This window comes from Sorghum bicolor, chromosome 1 (genome assembly GCF_000003195.3).
Source record: "Sorghum bicolor cultivar BTx623 chromosome 1, Sorghum_bicolor_NCBIv3, whole genome shotgun sequence".
NCBI lineage: Eukaryota > Viridiplantae > Streptophyta > Magnoliopsida > Poales > Poaceae > Sorghum > Sorghum bicolor.
This window is the reverse complement of record NC_012870.2, coordinates 76,763,377-76,778,575: the sequence shown is the minus strand read 5'-3', so window position 1 is coordinate 76,778,575 and position 15,199 is coordinate 76,763,377. Positions and strand designations below refer to the sequence as shown.

The window sequence follows — 15,199 nt, the reverse complement described above, 5'->3', positions numbered from 1 at the left end:
ATGCGTAGCTGGTTGATCACACCCGAAGTATACCTTGCAATATTGACTGCGTAAGCCGTAAGGAGTTGTCTATCCAATGACCGAGTGCACAACATCCATTTTTTCACTATTCTTTTTCCTCCTTGTCTTCACCGCCACCCACCGTCCTGTTGCATCCGCTCTAGGGTTTTGCTAGTGCTCTACGGCTCCGGAATTCCGACGAAACTCTAGCGCGACCGTGGCCGCCTCCTCCTTCCCCTCTTCCCTCCTTTCGTGGCGAGCTCCGATCATAGGCGCCTCCACATGGCCTCTGTCCGGCTGTCATGACTCGAGCCTAGTTTAGTTCTAATTTTTTTTGCAAAATAGATACTGTAATATTTTCATTTGTATTTGATAAATATTGTTTAATCATAGACTAATTAGGTTTAAAAGATTCGTCTCACAAATTACAAATAAACTATATAATTATTTATATATAATTATTTATATATAATTATATATATATATTTAATGCTCTATACATGTTAACAAGGCTTAAAAGATTCATCTCGCGATTTACATACAAACTGTGCAATTAGTTTTTATTTTATCTATATTTAATACTCCATGCATGTGCCGCAAAATTTGATGTGACGGGAAATCTTGAAAAGTTTTGGATTTTTAGAGGAAATAAGGTCTAAGATTTGTTGTGACGAGGAATTAAAAAATTTTATAATTTTTTTTGAGAACTAGCCTCGAATGGCATGCGGCCGCTGTCCCCACCACCTAGTCGAACTGTCTTTTCTAATTCTACTTTTAAGGTCGTCGGATTTAGGCCTTGTTTAGATGAAAAAAGTTTTGAGATTTTGACACTGTAACATTTTTGTTTTTATTTGACAAATATTGTCTAATTATGGAGTAACTAGGCTTAAAAGATTCGTCTCGTGATTTACAAGTAAACTGTGTAATTAGTTATTCTTTTTATCTATATTTAATACTTTATGCATGTGTCGTAAGATTTGATGTGACGGAGAATCCTGTAAAATTTTGGATTTTTGGGTGTATCTAAACAAGGCCTTAAAAAGAAGAAGAAAAAGAGAGACGCTGCATTTAGAAAAAAGAAACGAGAATGAAAGGAATTCCAAAGACAAGCCTCGTCGAGGACCTCTGTTCGCGTGCGGCGTGTGCTGGCACTCTGCGGCTGTGCCCCCTCTTGTTCGTTCGTCCTGTCTCCGACGCCATCCAAATCCAGTCGCATTCCCCCAAATCCACACAGCTTCCATCGCGATCGCGTCTTTCGCATGAAGAACCCTAACCCTCCTCCTTCGCGGCCCTCCGCCGCAGGCAAGCCCCCCGCTGGCATGGCGCCGGCCCGCAAATCTCGCTGGGGTCCACCGCCACCGGGCGCTGCCGGCGCCGCCCCGGCTGGGGACAAGGCCGCGCCATCCACCTCCGCCCGCACCCCGACCCCCACCCGCACAGCGGATTCCAGGCGCCATCCGGGGGCCCCTCCCGTGCCAGCACCACACGCCCGCAACCCCGCGTCGCCCGCGGCCGCCCTCCGGTCGCAGGCTCAGCCGCACCCGGCGGTGGAGACTCCTCCCCCGCAGCCGTACGGCTTCCACAACCTCGACCGCCGCACCATGCTCCTCGCCGACGGCACCGTCCGCACCTACTTCGCCCTGCCCCCTGACTACCCCTTCGAGCCGGCGCCCCTGCCACCCCTCCCACGCCACCTCCTCCCCCGCGCCGCCCCAGACCTTTGGCCGCCACATCAGGCGCCGCCGCCGCCGCCGCAGATGCCCATGCCCATGCCTGTGCAGATGCCGCCGCACGAGGCTAGGCGGAAACACCCCGCCGACCAGGACGAGGGCTTCCCTAGGCACCACAAGCAGCCGCGGCTCGACGGGCCGCATCAACCGCCGCCACATGCCGCGGTGGACCGGCACGCACTCAGGAGGGCGTTCCTCAAGTACGCCAAGATGCTCAACGAGAGCTCCGCGCAGAGGCGGAGCTATCTCGAGGGCGGCCGTGTCCCGTGCCTCGCCTGTGGCAGGTTTGGCGATCCCACACTGTTTGCTGCCTTCTTCCTGGCAAGCTTTCTAGTATCATTTGTAGTCAAGTTCCTGTGTTGGTTTCTTGCTATTGTTGAGCTGGCACTTACTTTGGCTTGATACGACTTGTTTTTCAGCTATGATCTACAGTTAATCTGGCACTATGTTATGTCTATATCTGGCTGGAGAAATCCACCAAACAGTATCTCCTTATTGTTATGATCTAGTTGAACTGGAACTGACTATGTTATGTCTGGGTGGAGAAATCCACCGAACAGCTATCTCTTTACTGAAAAATTGCCGCCAATAGGTCTTTCTCTATTAGTATATCATGCGGCTTAATTGGTATATATGCATTTTTTAAAGGCAGAGTTCCGTGTTGGTTATGGACTAACAGATATACGTACTAGGAACGAGTTAGATATCAGTTAGCAGTACTAGGAATGTCGAGGTTGCTTAGTTTTATCTGGTACTGGTGTTGCAGTTGCTAGGTATGTCTAGCAACAGATTTTCTGCCTTTTGCTACTTGGTATAATGCCATCATTGCTCCAAGGATTACTTTGAGTTATTTGAGGGTTTTGTTTTCCATCATGAGAGTAATGATATATCCATTCCAGTGAACCATATATCTATCTATCACCGGCGCTTATTGCATATCTTTTGATTTCGTAATATAAGCTTATTCTGTACATATTTTTTTTTCTCTTACGTCTCTTTCCTACCTATTGAAGACTGAATTACGTCTGACCAACCCATCGAAGATTGAATTAAAGTGGCACTTGTGTGATAAGAAGTCTACCTAGAAGTATAGAACTACAGTGGTTTCGTCCTGCCTTTGACATGTAGTAGGAAACTGCAAGTTTTTAATAAGAGCCGCATTGATGTGCGAGGTTATCTGAGTACAGATTTCTGAAAATATATATAATCTGCATATCCTGCTTTACTTCTTGCGACTTGCAAGTTCTTATATGTGGTGGCAAGGACAGCTCTGGTAGATCTGCCACTAATATCCTTGTTCACTGATTGCTTGGCTGCAATTCTGTGCTTGTGAATGTTTATTTGATCTTGTTACAACTCTTATTTTTGTATGTTTAGTTTATTATTGAGGTTGTGCTATGTGTTTTTCTTTCACTCTCGCACTTTTATATTTTGTATTGCTGGCATGATTTATGATCTGAATGTTTTTCTTTCCCAACATATCTCAAGCTACTGGGGCTTCAGATGGTGCTATCATATAATACGTAGCATACTTGTGTATTTTGAGTGTCAAATACTTTGTGCACCATTAATGTTTGGGCGCATTTTTGTTCTTAGTTTCTAGACAAATATAAGATTGAGTTGGTTTCATTTTTGTTCTTGTTTGTAGCCTGTTTGGTTGCCTGTACAAGGCTTGAGCCTGTCCCACAGGATGCGAAAGAGCTCCCTCAGCCTGGCTCCCAGGAAATGAGTTTCATTTCCGTTTCCTGTGGCCCTGGATTGCTGGATGCCGTTGTAGTTTGAGAAATGGTGGTACCTAAGAAACTAAGACTTCTAAAACTTATATACAATAAATATAATACTCCCTCTGGTACCGTTTCTTAGGTGCTGGTGTAGTTTGAGAAATGTCTGTCTTGTTAAGCAGGCATTAGTGACCGCATGGAAACCAAACGGTTGGCTGCAACCTCTGAGTAGCAACCTTAGTGAATGCAGCTAATCAGGAATCCAACACAGGGCTGCAACCTGGCAAATATGAGCTCACAATCCTGCGCCATTTAATACCCCTCCTCGGTATCCAGTGTTTCCTTGGTATCTAGAATTTGAGCCCATGCGGGCTTAAGAAATGGTACTGGAGGGAGTAATTACTTTTGCCTTACACATTTTATCAAAACACTGCCTGGATGGCAAATATGAGCAACCAAACAGAGCAACCTTGTATAGTCTTGTTTGTGACCGCGTATCTCGTGGTGGCGGTCGAAGGAAGCCCAGAATCCTGCCAAATGCCATGTGTTACCTTTGATTTTTCTCACTGCGTCCGACTCAAACACCACGAAGATGAACTACGGACCCAATTCTACGTATCGTGTCTCCCTCACCACCGCTCGTCTACCGCACCGTGCGGTGGGGACCGCATTCCTAAACCAGGGCCATGAGTCCAGCGTGGCTGAGCTCATACATGCCAGGCTAGGTGTATACAAGTAACCAAAAAGGATATTTATGTCCCAAGTGCCTTATCAGTAGTATCTAAAGTATCTGGATATTTGAAACGACACATTCCTTGAGGTATTGTGGTTGTTTGGGATGCTAGAGGCATAGCTTTATATGTTTTTTTTTTCTATAATTGTTTCTCCTGAAATTGTGCCGCTCCAATTGCTTTTATTGTTTGTCGTATCCTTTATTATTCGTATATTTTGCATGATGGTATACATTATTAAACTTGTTCTGTAGCTGGCATAGTAACTACAATATTCCTGATTGTAGCTTCATATGTAGACCCTGTTTTTGTTAGCTTATATTGCTGATAAGGCCTGCCATTGCTAGAGGATTAACTTTTACTATTCTAGTACTCATACTTAACCCCCATGAGGAGGATACACCTGCTGACATCATGTCCTTCTGCTTGTATTTCACCTAAACTGCACACATTGTGTGGCCACTATGCCTGGTTGAGATAAGCTGCAGCCTGTGTCAGGCATTCTCTGCCCTGCTCAATCTGCACGGCCATGCTTGCACTGTGCTGTGTGCAACTAAATTGTGCAATGTTGGGATTGTGAGGAGTGGGTGAGTAGCTATACTTGAGAACGATGAGTTGGACAGCTGCAACAATGGATGCACTCATGATAGCTTTGTTAGTGAATAAATGCATGAGAGAGGATGCACTCATCTAGGGAAGCTGAGAGGATAAAGATAACGAGGAGTCACGACAATAAATGCATGAGAGAGGATGCAAGTTATTGGATGTTAGAATGAATTTTTGTTAGAAGGTAATTCATTTGTCGTGGAGTTTTTTCTCCCTCTTTTTTGTTGGAGGTATTTGAGACGTTAAAGGGAGGTGTGAGGACATGACATACCATCACTCACCAGCCAAGCTTTTGATTGTATCATTGTAGTAAAGGTACATCAGGCTGGCATGGCATCTATAAACCACGATATGTCCAGATTGTTGAAGTTCTAATCTGTTGGAATAAGTGAATCCTGAAATAAAAATAAATTCTTTGTGCAGAGGCCAAAATGTATTATACAGTCTTGTGGTGAACCAGATGTTTACAAAAAATTCAACAGCTTTAGGAAATTGTTAAGTGGGCAATTTTTGAAATATGATATTTGAGTTAGGTTCGCACTCTATATGAAATGTCTTTCCTTTTTTTAAAAAGGACACAATATCCACTGGAACCTCCCTTCTACAGCCCCAGACATTTTTTTCCTTAAATGTCTGCCTGCGTCTTGAAAGCATAGTTGACTATGCAGCTGCTGCCTAAGTGCCTAACTGATGAGAGAAACCAGTTGCTTCCTGATGCGACAGCGGGATCCATATATTTTGCCTACCTTAAAAAGGTTTTGGCAATTCATGTTTTGATTCAACTTTTCAATAGCTGTTACTGTACAACTAATAGGATTTGATTTGGAAGCAAGTACTCAAGCTTAGGTGCAGACCTCATAAAATTACTTGTTATCCATTAACATATTTTCCAGTGGGAGCTTATAACCATTCCTTATTGATGTATAGTGGAACTGTGGACAATCCATGACATATCCCTCTAGGCTGCCTCATCCCACGCGATCTTCAGAGCACCAGAGCTATCAACAAACTTATAATACGTCATTTCACCAATGACTGAATATGTCTTAAATTGTTTTTCTCTTGACGGTTGCTTCTTTGCCATAGGATCCTATCTTACTTTTTAGTTATGATACTTTGGGGATTTGCCTGTTTAGATTCCCTCATTTCTCGATCCTATTACATTGTATTTGTAATGAACTGTGTTTAGCTCGCTAGTTTCCAGCTGCTACTTGTTGGATCTTAATTTATTTGTGATCATGTCTGGTCAATGTGCACTATTCCAGGTCATCTAAGGACTTTGCTGATGTCCATGGACTTGTCATGCATGCTTACAACCCACCAAATGCAGATTCACTTGTTGATCATCTTGGTTTGCACAAGGCATTGTGTGTCCTTATGGGATGGGATTATACAAAAGTCCCTGAGAACTCTAAGGGCTACCAATCATTACCTTCTGACCTTGTCCAAGCAAGTAGGGAGGACCTCATCGTGTGGCCGCCTACTGTTATCATTCACAATACTTCGACTGGGAGGAAGAAAGATGGTCGTTTTGAGGGTTTAGGGAACAAAGAAATGGATAAGAAAATGACAGGTATATTTATATCACAACCTTTAAGTTAATGCAGTGTTTGCATACAAGCGCCTGTGGCATATATATGCTCTATACAACACTCAATATATTATTATTAACACGGTATCACAATTGCTTACTGCTGTTAAGCAGAGACAGGATTTTGCCCCCCCCCCCCCCCCCCCTCCCCTCCATTTTTTGTTTCTTGCTGGGTTGTAGAGTTGCTCTTCCTTTGCTGATTGGACGTAGTGCCAACTGTGGGACTGCCAAGGCAATACTCATGAGTTGTTATGCTGGGTACATTAGTCCATGCCAGCCATCTCATAGGTTGCCTCATGCATTGCCATTTAGGGTTTTAGGTAATGTGGAGGAGAGGAAGGGAAGTGAGGGAAGACGCTGTTATCTCATGATACAACTACCTCGTAAGCTAAATTAGCACTACAAGACGACTCACATACTTTCCTTCCACTGACCCACAAATTAAGGGGACATAGATTACGTGGAGGCTATGCCGATTACCTGGTAATTTGTTCTTTCAGCTTGACCTTAGGAAGAGCTGTGCTTTGCTTGTTGGGTACCATTACTCTCCAGGTCTTTTGTTAGGCTAAAGTTAGTAGTGCATCCAATGCTTTGATTGGATGCTTTCTGTTGAATTTGCAGTCAAATAAATGCAACTAATGCTTAGGCTACTGCACAGACACTAAGTAATTGCAGTTTCTATGCAACAGTAGTTTGCTGGATCTATCTTTGTTACATGAACATGAGGCATGTATCATCCTGACCTCAAGGGGTTCAGTTATGTCCTGTCTTGTCAGTGTAGTGGCCATATGATTGATCTACTTCAATCAGATTTATTTGCTCCTGTTGGTCAGATACTCATATAGAAAATGACATTTCTCCGGCCAATGTTTTGTGATGCCACCTTTCTAGTTAAGGAAGAACTGTAGCATCATTGTGGGGTTAATTTTCATTGCTTAACTAAACTATCTAATGTAAGAAAGCAGCAATGCTATTCAGTCTTTAGCTTGTTCAAGGCTGCAAGTTAGAATTAAGCCATATTTGGAGCAGAGAAATAAAATCACTCAAGAAGTACCATCCCTGTTTATGAAGCCATGCCTCTGCTAAGCACATGTTTTTGGAGTAATGCCATATATATATCACAGTAATATTTGCTGTGTCAATCTCGTATCTTTGTTTTCAGAACTAGGTTTTTCTGGTGGGAAGTCAAAGTCCTTGTATGGAAAGGAAGGACATATGGGTTTGACACTTATCAAGTTTGCAAACAACCCATCTGGCTTGAAGGAGGCTGAGCGTCTTGCTGAGTTCCTTGAGAGGCAAGATCGTGGACGTGTGGGTTGGTCACGTGCTCATGCCAGTCGTTCTGTAGATTCTGATCAGAACCCTTTGTTGGTCGAGACGGATATCAGGACAGCTGAGAAAAAGAGGATATTTTACGGGTACCTAGCAATTGCATCTGATCTGGATGAACTAGACTCAGATTCTCGAAAAAGGGCTTTCCTCCAGAGCAGAAGAGAATTTGATCCAAATGAATGATCTCTTGCCATAAAGCCAACCTCCATCAGTTTATTTAATTTGCACCGAGGCGTGAATACCCATCTGGCCATCTCTGATCCCAATTTATAGATTCATGCTGCTGCTGTGGATAAAAGACGTTACCTTGAATATAATATCTGCAGCTAGTTGAGTTGTACCCCTAGTTCTGGAAGCTGTATTTGCACTAGGTGTACTTTCTTGCAAGCGTCTATGGCTCATGGTTTGACTGGTTATTTGGAAGAGATCTGTCTTCCTATTTGAGTATCATTCATCGCATGATTGATTTCTCTCCATTTGGAAGTGTGATGTTGCATAGACTTCCTGATTAGTGATGTTTTTCTATATTATAGCTTTTCCTTCCTTTCTTGACTTGTCAATTGCCATAAAGATTTAAATTTCTGTTAAGAAGGTAGTCGCTGCTCGCTACATATTCCTTGGCACTTTCGAATATGTCTGGTTCCTTTGAATGTCGGAGTATATTATCGAAATAGGTTGGTGCCACTCTTTTGGGCATTCATGTTGTTTATATTGTTATTATGTAATGAGAGGGTGTAATATTCAGAAATCCTAGGGTAAATTTGTGTGGAAGTAGAAGATGGCAAAGCTATTTAAATGCTAATTAGTATTATGTTTTTTACTCGGACATTAGTTTTGAGTCCTTGTTTGCCTATAGGCAATCTGGTACCATAACTTCCATTTGTTCGGAGGTTAAAGCAAACAAGTCAAAGTGCATGCCTGAGAAACCATATTATGGCTTCAAATTTTATTACTTGTAGTGGAATACATATTTAGGTTATGTTTGGAATATTTAGGCTCAGAATGGATATCAGATGAGGTTATGCTTGGGTAACAGTTAGATCTCAAATAACCTTTGTCTTGATGTGACAATGTGTAGACCAGATGTATGATGAAGGAAATTGATAGCTTAAATGCAGGTGTTTGTTCTGACAATATTACTTTAGATTTGGAGTTGCCATATAGATCTTCCCTATGTTATCATTAACTGTTTTCTGACCTAGGAAGGTACTTGTCATCTAATTTGCTATTTCTGTGACCCAAATACCTCTAAATTGGATGGATATTAGATATAAGTGATGTAGAGGTCAAATTACAATTAAACCAGAATTTTTTTGACCCTGTAGAGTACTTGTCATCTAATTTGCTGTTTCTGTGATCCAAACACTTCTAAATTGGATGGATAATTAGATAGAAGTGATATAGAGGTCTAAATACAATTAGACCTGAAAATTTCTGACTCAGTAAGGTACTTGTCATCTAATTTGCTGGTTCCGTGACCCAAACACCTCTAAATTGGATGGATGTCAGATATAATTGATGTAGAGGTTCTGTTAGAATGTCTGTTTTCCATAATTGGGCTTACCCTAACCAGGGTGGCCATATAGTTAGAGATACATAGGCCTCATGGGCCTAGCCTCATGGGTCTAATATTCATATACTCTAACATCCCCCCGCAGTCTGAACTACCGTCGCAGCGGAGTTCGCAGACTGGACACGAAAGAAAAGAGGTACAACACACGAGGCCCCCCACAGACACAACTAGCCACTGGTGATGTTGAGGCTGGAGCGGAACTCGGTGAAGGTTGAGGACGGGAGACCCTTGGTGAAGATGTCGGCGAACTGGGAGGTGGTCGGGACGTGGAGGACCCGAACATCGCCGACAGCGACCCGGTCCCGGACGAAGTGTAGATCGATCTCCACATGCTTGGTCCTCTGGTGCTGCACAGGGTTGGTGGAGAGGTACACCGCACTGACGTTGTCGCAGTAGACCAGCGCGCTCCGGGAGAGAGGGCTGTGGAGTTCGGCGAGGAGCTGCCGGAGCCAGGAAGCCTCAGCCACGCCGTTGGCGACAGCACGGTACTCCGCCTCGGCACTGGAGCGGGAGACGACCGGCTGGCGCTTGGACGACCAAGACACCAGGTTGCCGCCTAAGAAGACGGCGTAGCCGGAGGTGGAGCGGCGGGTGTCCGGGCACCCGGCCCAGTCGGCGTCGGTGTAGACGACGAGCTCGGTGGAAGACGACCGTCGGTGAAGGAGAAGACCAAAGTCGACTGTGCCGCGGAGGTATCGTAGGATCCGTTTGAGAGCGGTGAGGTGTGGCTCCCTGGGATCATGCATATGGAGGCAGATCTGCTGAACTGCATACGTGATATCCGGCCGGGTGAAGGTGAGGTACTGAAGTGCCCCGGCAAGACTCCGATATGCAGTGGGATCTGTCACTGGTATACCCTCAGTCTCCGAGATCTTGCCCTGGGTGTCAACTGGAGTGGAGCAGGGCTTGCAGTCAGTCATCCCAGCTCTCTCCAGGATATCAAGAGTGTACTGCCGCTGGTGAAGGAGTAATCCAGCAGGGTGAGGCTCAACAGTAACCCCGAGGAAGTGATGTAGTGTACCCAGATCCTTCATAGCAAACTCCTGCTGAAGAGAGGCGATGATCCGCCGAAGGAGTGACTCAGTGGAGGCTGTGAGGACAATGTCATCAACATAGAGCAGCAGATATGCAGTCTCAGCCCCATGGTGATAGATGAACAGAGAGGTATCTGACTTGGCCTCCACAAACCCCAGAGTCAGTAGAAAAGCAGCAAACCGATGGTTCCACGCCCGGGGGGCCTGCTTGAGGCCGTAGAGAGACTTGTTGAGCCGACACACCATGTCTGGACGAGAAGAGTCAACAAACCCCGCCGGCTGACTGCAGTAGACTGTCTCAGTAAGAACGCCGTGTAGGAAGGCATTCTTGACGTCCAGCTGATGCACGGGCCACCCGCGTGTGAGAGCTAGCGAGAGCACCGTGCGAACAGTGGCCGGCTTCACCACCGGGCTGAAGGTCTCGTCGTAGTCGACACCGGGCCGCTGAGTGAAGCCCCGGAGAACCCAGCGAGCCTTGTACCGCTCAAGGGTGCCGTCAGCTCGGCGCTTGTGGGTCCAGATCCACTTGCCGGTGACGATGTTGGAGCCCGGCGGTCGTGGCACCAGATCCCATGTCTGGTTGGCGAGGAGGGCCGCGTATTCCTCTTCCATCGCGCGGCGCCAGTGAGGGTCCAGCAAGGCCTCACGGACGGAAGAGGGTACTGGTGAGACCTGCGAGTCCCCGGGCATCGCCGCAAGAGCCCGGGGCTGCAGGGTCCCAGCCGCGTGTCGCGTCACCATCGGGTGAACATGACGCGGGTGTCGGTGAAGGAGCGGTGGGTGGTACACCGGCGTCGTGGCCCGAGAGGCTGGGTGCCTCGGCGGTGGGGTCGGTGTCGCCGGTGGGGAAGACGTCGCCGGTGGCGCAGGTGACCCCGGCGAAGAGGGGGCCACCGGCGCCGCCGGAGGCAGCGGCGCCAGCCGGGCACGTCGCTGGTAGACGCGCACCGGCTGGGTGAAACGTGCCGGTGGGGCCGGAGTCGGAGACGCCGACCCGGGACCCACGTCGGGAGCACGTCGCTGGTAAACCCGCACCGGCTGGGCGAAGCGTGCCGGTGGGGCTGGTGTCGAAGGTGCCGACCCGAGACCCGCGTCAGGCGCCGGGGCCGGGCCGGAAGGTGACCCCTCGGGACCCGAGCAGGGTAGAGGCCCCGAGGTGTCACGGGCGACAGGCGACGTAGAAGTACCTGCAGGAAACACCGGGAAAGATGGCTCGACCACCGGGTCAGTAGGAAACACAGAGGAGAGGTCAAGCTCCGAGGTGGAAGCAGGAGTGGTAGTGGTGGAAAAGGGGAAGATCGACTCGTCGAACACCACATGACGAGATATGAGGACTCGACGAGAGGTAAGGTCGTAGCATCGGTACCCCTTGTGATCCGGAGAGTACCCAAGGAAGACACAGAGGGTCGAACGGGGTGCCAGCTTGTGAGGAGCAGTGGCGGTGGTGTTGGGGTAACACGCACACCCAAAGACTCGAAGGTGATCATAGCGAGGAGGGGTACCAAAGAGAGCGTGGTGTGGTGTGGGAGCTGGACAAGCAGCGGAAGGAAGGCGGTTAAGGAGGTAAGTGGAGGTGTGCAAGCTCTCGGCCCAGAAGCGAGTAGGAAGAGAGGCCTGGAGCAGGAGAGTGCGCAGGGTGTCGTTGGTGGTGCGAATCATGCGCTCAGCCTTGCCGTTTTGGGAGGAGGTATACGGACAAGACATGCGCAAATGGACACCGTGAGAGAGAAAGAAGGCGCGGGAGGTGGAGTTGTCGAACTCCCGACCATTGTCACACTGGACAGCCTTGACAGTGAGGCCAAACTGTGTGGACACCCAAGCGAAAAAGTGGACAAGCGCGGGGAAAGCATCAGACTTTGCACGTAAAGGAAAAGTCCAGGAATAATGAGAATAATCATCCACCACCACAAGATAGTATTTGTATCCAGAAATACTGAGGACTGGAGAGGTCCATAAGTCACAATGTACAAGGTCAAAAATGCGGGCCGCATGAGAAGAAGAACTATGAAAAGGAAGACGAACATGACGGCCCAGTTGGCACGCATGACACAAATGCTCATCGTGAGCCCGAGTACTTCGAATATCGGAACTACGACTAAGCTGCATCAAAGCATCACGTCCAGGATGGCCGAGACGCCGGTGCCAAGTAGTGGAGGTAGTGGTGGCGAAGGCAGCTGACAAAACTGGCAAAGGAGGCGAGGCAGATGCCGGAAAGCGAAGAGTGTAAAGGGGCCCCGTGCTATCACATCGGAGCAGAGGACGCCGGGAAGCCACATCCTTCACAGTAAGACCAGAAGAGTCAAACTCCACAGAACAAGAATTGTCAGCTGTAAAACGACGAATAGAAAGAAGATTGTGAACCATAGAAGGAGCAACAAGAACATCATGAAGATGAAAGGAACCATGGGGGCCGGCAGCACCCACAGAGGTGACAGGAAGACAAGACCCATTTGCGACCATAATGGATGAAGGGAGAGAGGAAGATGGAGGGTGAACAGAAGAAAGTATACTGGGGTTAGGAGTGGTGTGGTAAGTAGCGCCAGAGTCGGCGACCCACTCCGGCCCAACAGGAGGTGTCAGGGCCATGGTGCTGAAGGAGTGCGCCAAGGCCGCCTGGTCCCAGCCGGCCGACCCGAGCAAGGTCGGGGGTGGAGTAGCCCACGAGGACGCAGGGAACGGGGCCGCCCACGGGGTCACTGAGGGGAATCCCGGGGGGGCACCCGCGAGCATGGCCGCCGGCGGGCGAGGCTCGCCACCGGAAGCCTCGAACGGCCACATGGAGATGCGCCCTGACCATGGGTTGTGGAAGGATGGCCAGGGTGCACCTCGTGGAGGTGGCGGCGTCGTGGTGCCCCCACGACCTGCTCCACGTCCCCCGCCACGACGACGGCGGCCGCCACGGCCCCCCCCACCCCCGCTCGGCCCAGGGGGAAGAGGACCCAGAAGTGACGACTGTGGTGGTGTGGCGTGACGGGTCGGAGGAGTGGCAGCCAGAGCAGTCGAGGAGGACGAGGACCCCGGAGCGGCGGTGGACCCAGGCTGTAGGCCCTGAGTGAGCTCCTCCATGACTAGATCGTCACGGACCTGCAGGAAGGTGGGGAAGGGCCGCTGCCGGGTGATCCACGTCCGGAGGTAGGAGTAACGATCACTGAGCCCGCGGAGAACGTTGAGGACCAAGATGCGGTCCTCCACGGGCCAGCCGAGGTCGCCGAGGGAGTCCGCCATACCCTTCATCTGGCGGCAGAACTCACTGACGGAGAGGTCGCCCTGGACGCAGGTGCGGAAGCTCGCGTCGAGCCGCAGAGCCCGGGCCTCGGCGTTGCCCAGGAACTGGCCCTCGAGCGCCAGCCAGGCCCCGCGAGCGCTCGGGGTGTTGCGGACGAGGTCGTGGAGGTCCAGGGAGATCGTCCCCAGGATCCAGGAGAGGACGATGCTGTCGAGACGGAGCCACGAAGCGGTCTGGACCGCGGCCACGGCGTCGAGGAGGACGTGGTCGTCGAGGGCGTAGCGGCGGAGGGTGAGGAGGACCAGGTCCCGCCAACGAGCGTAGGAAGGCGACTCCGGCTCGAGTACGACAGGGACCAGGAGCCGGATGCCTGGTAGTGAAGCTGGGTCACGAGCGGGTCGGCCGGATCGTGCCAGAGAACCGCCGCGGTGTTAGCCACGCGGTGGCCGGCCGAGCCAGAGGACGTGGCCCCGACGTCGGCCGAGGCAGGAAGGCCGAGGAGCTGCTCCGCTTCGGCGATCTGGCGGGCCAAGGCATCAGCCGCATCTCGCTCGCGCTCCCAGGCGATGGCAGCCTCACGCACGCGGGCCATGCCCTCTTGCGCCGCGGCCCGGGCAGCATCAAGGGCGGCAGCGAGGACGGAGTTGGTGGTGTGGGCGGCTGGAGGAGGCGGGTGCAGGAGGGCGTCGGTGCCCGCGCCCGGCATCCCCAGCCAAGCAGACATGGCTGCAGCAGCCCCAGCAGCCATGGCCGCGGGCCCCATGGCCGCAGCCAGGGCATCGACTCCGGACAGGGCACCTGGTGCATCCTCTGCTGCGACCGTGGCGTCCTCTGCCGCCGCAGGATCGGTGGTCCTGCCCACAGCCATGGCGGCTTGGGCAACGGAGGTCTGCAGGCCGTGGCTCCCTGCGGGCGCAGGGCAGGGGTGGTCGACCCCGGCGGGCGGCCCCTGCGGGCGCAGGCCGACCAGCTCGCTCCCTGCGGCCGCAAGGCAGGGGCGGGCGGTCCCTGCGTGCGTCCCCTGCGGGCGCAGGCCGCGCGCGTCCCCTGCAGGTGCCCCCTGCGCGAGCACGCCAGACAGCGGGAGGGGGCCAAGGACGGGCGACGCCGTCCCGTGCGCACCAGCCGCCGGCGGGCGAGGAGCCATGGCGTTCGGCGGCAGCGAGCTGGGCCCAGGTGTGGGTGGTAGAGAGAGGGGGAAACTGGTGGAAATAGGAGGGGGGAGGAGGGGGAGGAGGAGGCCGGCCGGCCATGGAGGTCCGGCGGCGGCGCACGCCAGCCAGGCAGTGGCTGGCGGCGGCGGCTGGTGAGGGAGGAGGAAGGAAGAAACCCTAAGCTGATACCATGTTAGAATGTCTGTTTTCCATAATTGGGTTTACCCTAACCAGGGTGGCCATATAGTTAGGGATACATGGGCCTCATGGGCCTAGCCTCATGGGCCTAATATTCATATACTCTAACAGGTTCAATTATGATTAGACCTGAAAAGGTTTTCTTGTAGCGACACTGTATAGACTTTGACCTGATATGTGACAGAAAACTTAAAGCTTAAAGCTTAAATGCTGGTGTTGTTACTGTACCTACGGATTTGCCCTATAGATCTCCCCAATATTATCGTTAACTTATCATCTAATTTATTGTTTATATAATCTAAA

The 15,199-nt window shown here is 50.3% G+C and overlaps 2 protein-coding genes across 2 annotated transcripts; one reads left to right on the top strand and one right to left on the bottom strand.

Annotated features, from left to right (window-relative positions):
- Nucleotides 1,093-8,299, top strand: LOC8085456. Its single transcript, XM_002468426.2, has 3 exons — nucleotides 1,093-2,014; nucleotides 6,054-6,361; nucleotides 7,542-8,299. The coding sequence occupies exons 1-3, from the start codon at nucleotides 1,260-1,262 to the stop codon at nucleotides 7,892-7,894; spliced, it is 1,416 nt and encodes a 471-aa protein (XP_002468471.1). The 5' UTR covers nucleotides 1,093-1,259; the 3' UTR covers nucleotides 7,895-8,299.
- On the bottom strand, nucleotides 9,170-14,691 carry LOC110432736. The gene is made up of 4 exons (XM_021453530.1): nucleotides 13,966-14,691; nucleotides 12,394-13,882; nucleotides 10,059-12,258; nucleotides 9,170-9,200 (listed from the first exon to the last, which is right to left on the bottom strand). Exons 1-4 carry the CDS (start codon nucleotides 14,689-14,691, stop codon nucleotides 9,170-9,172), a joined length of 4,446 nt encoding a protein of 1,481 aa, XP_021309205.1.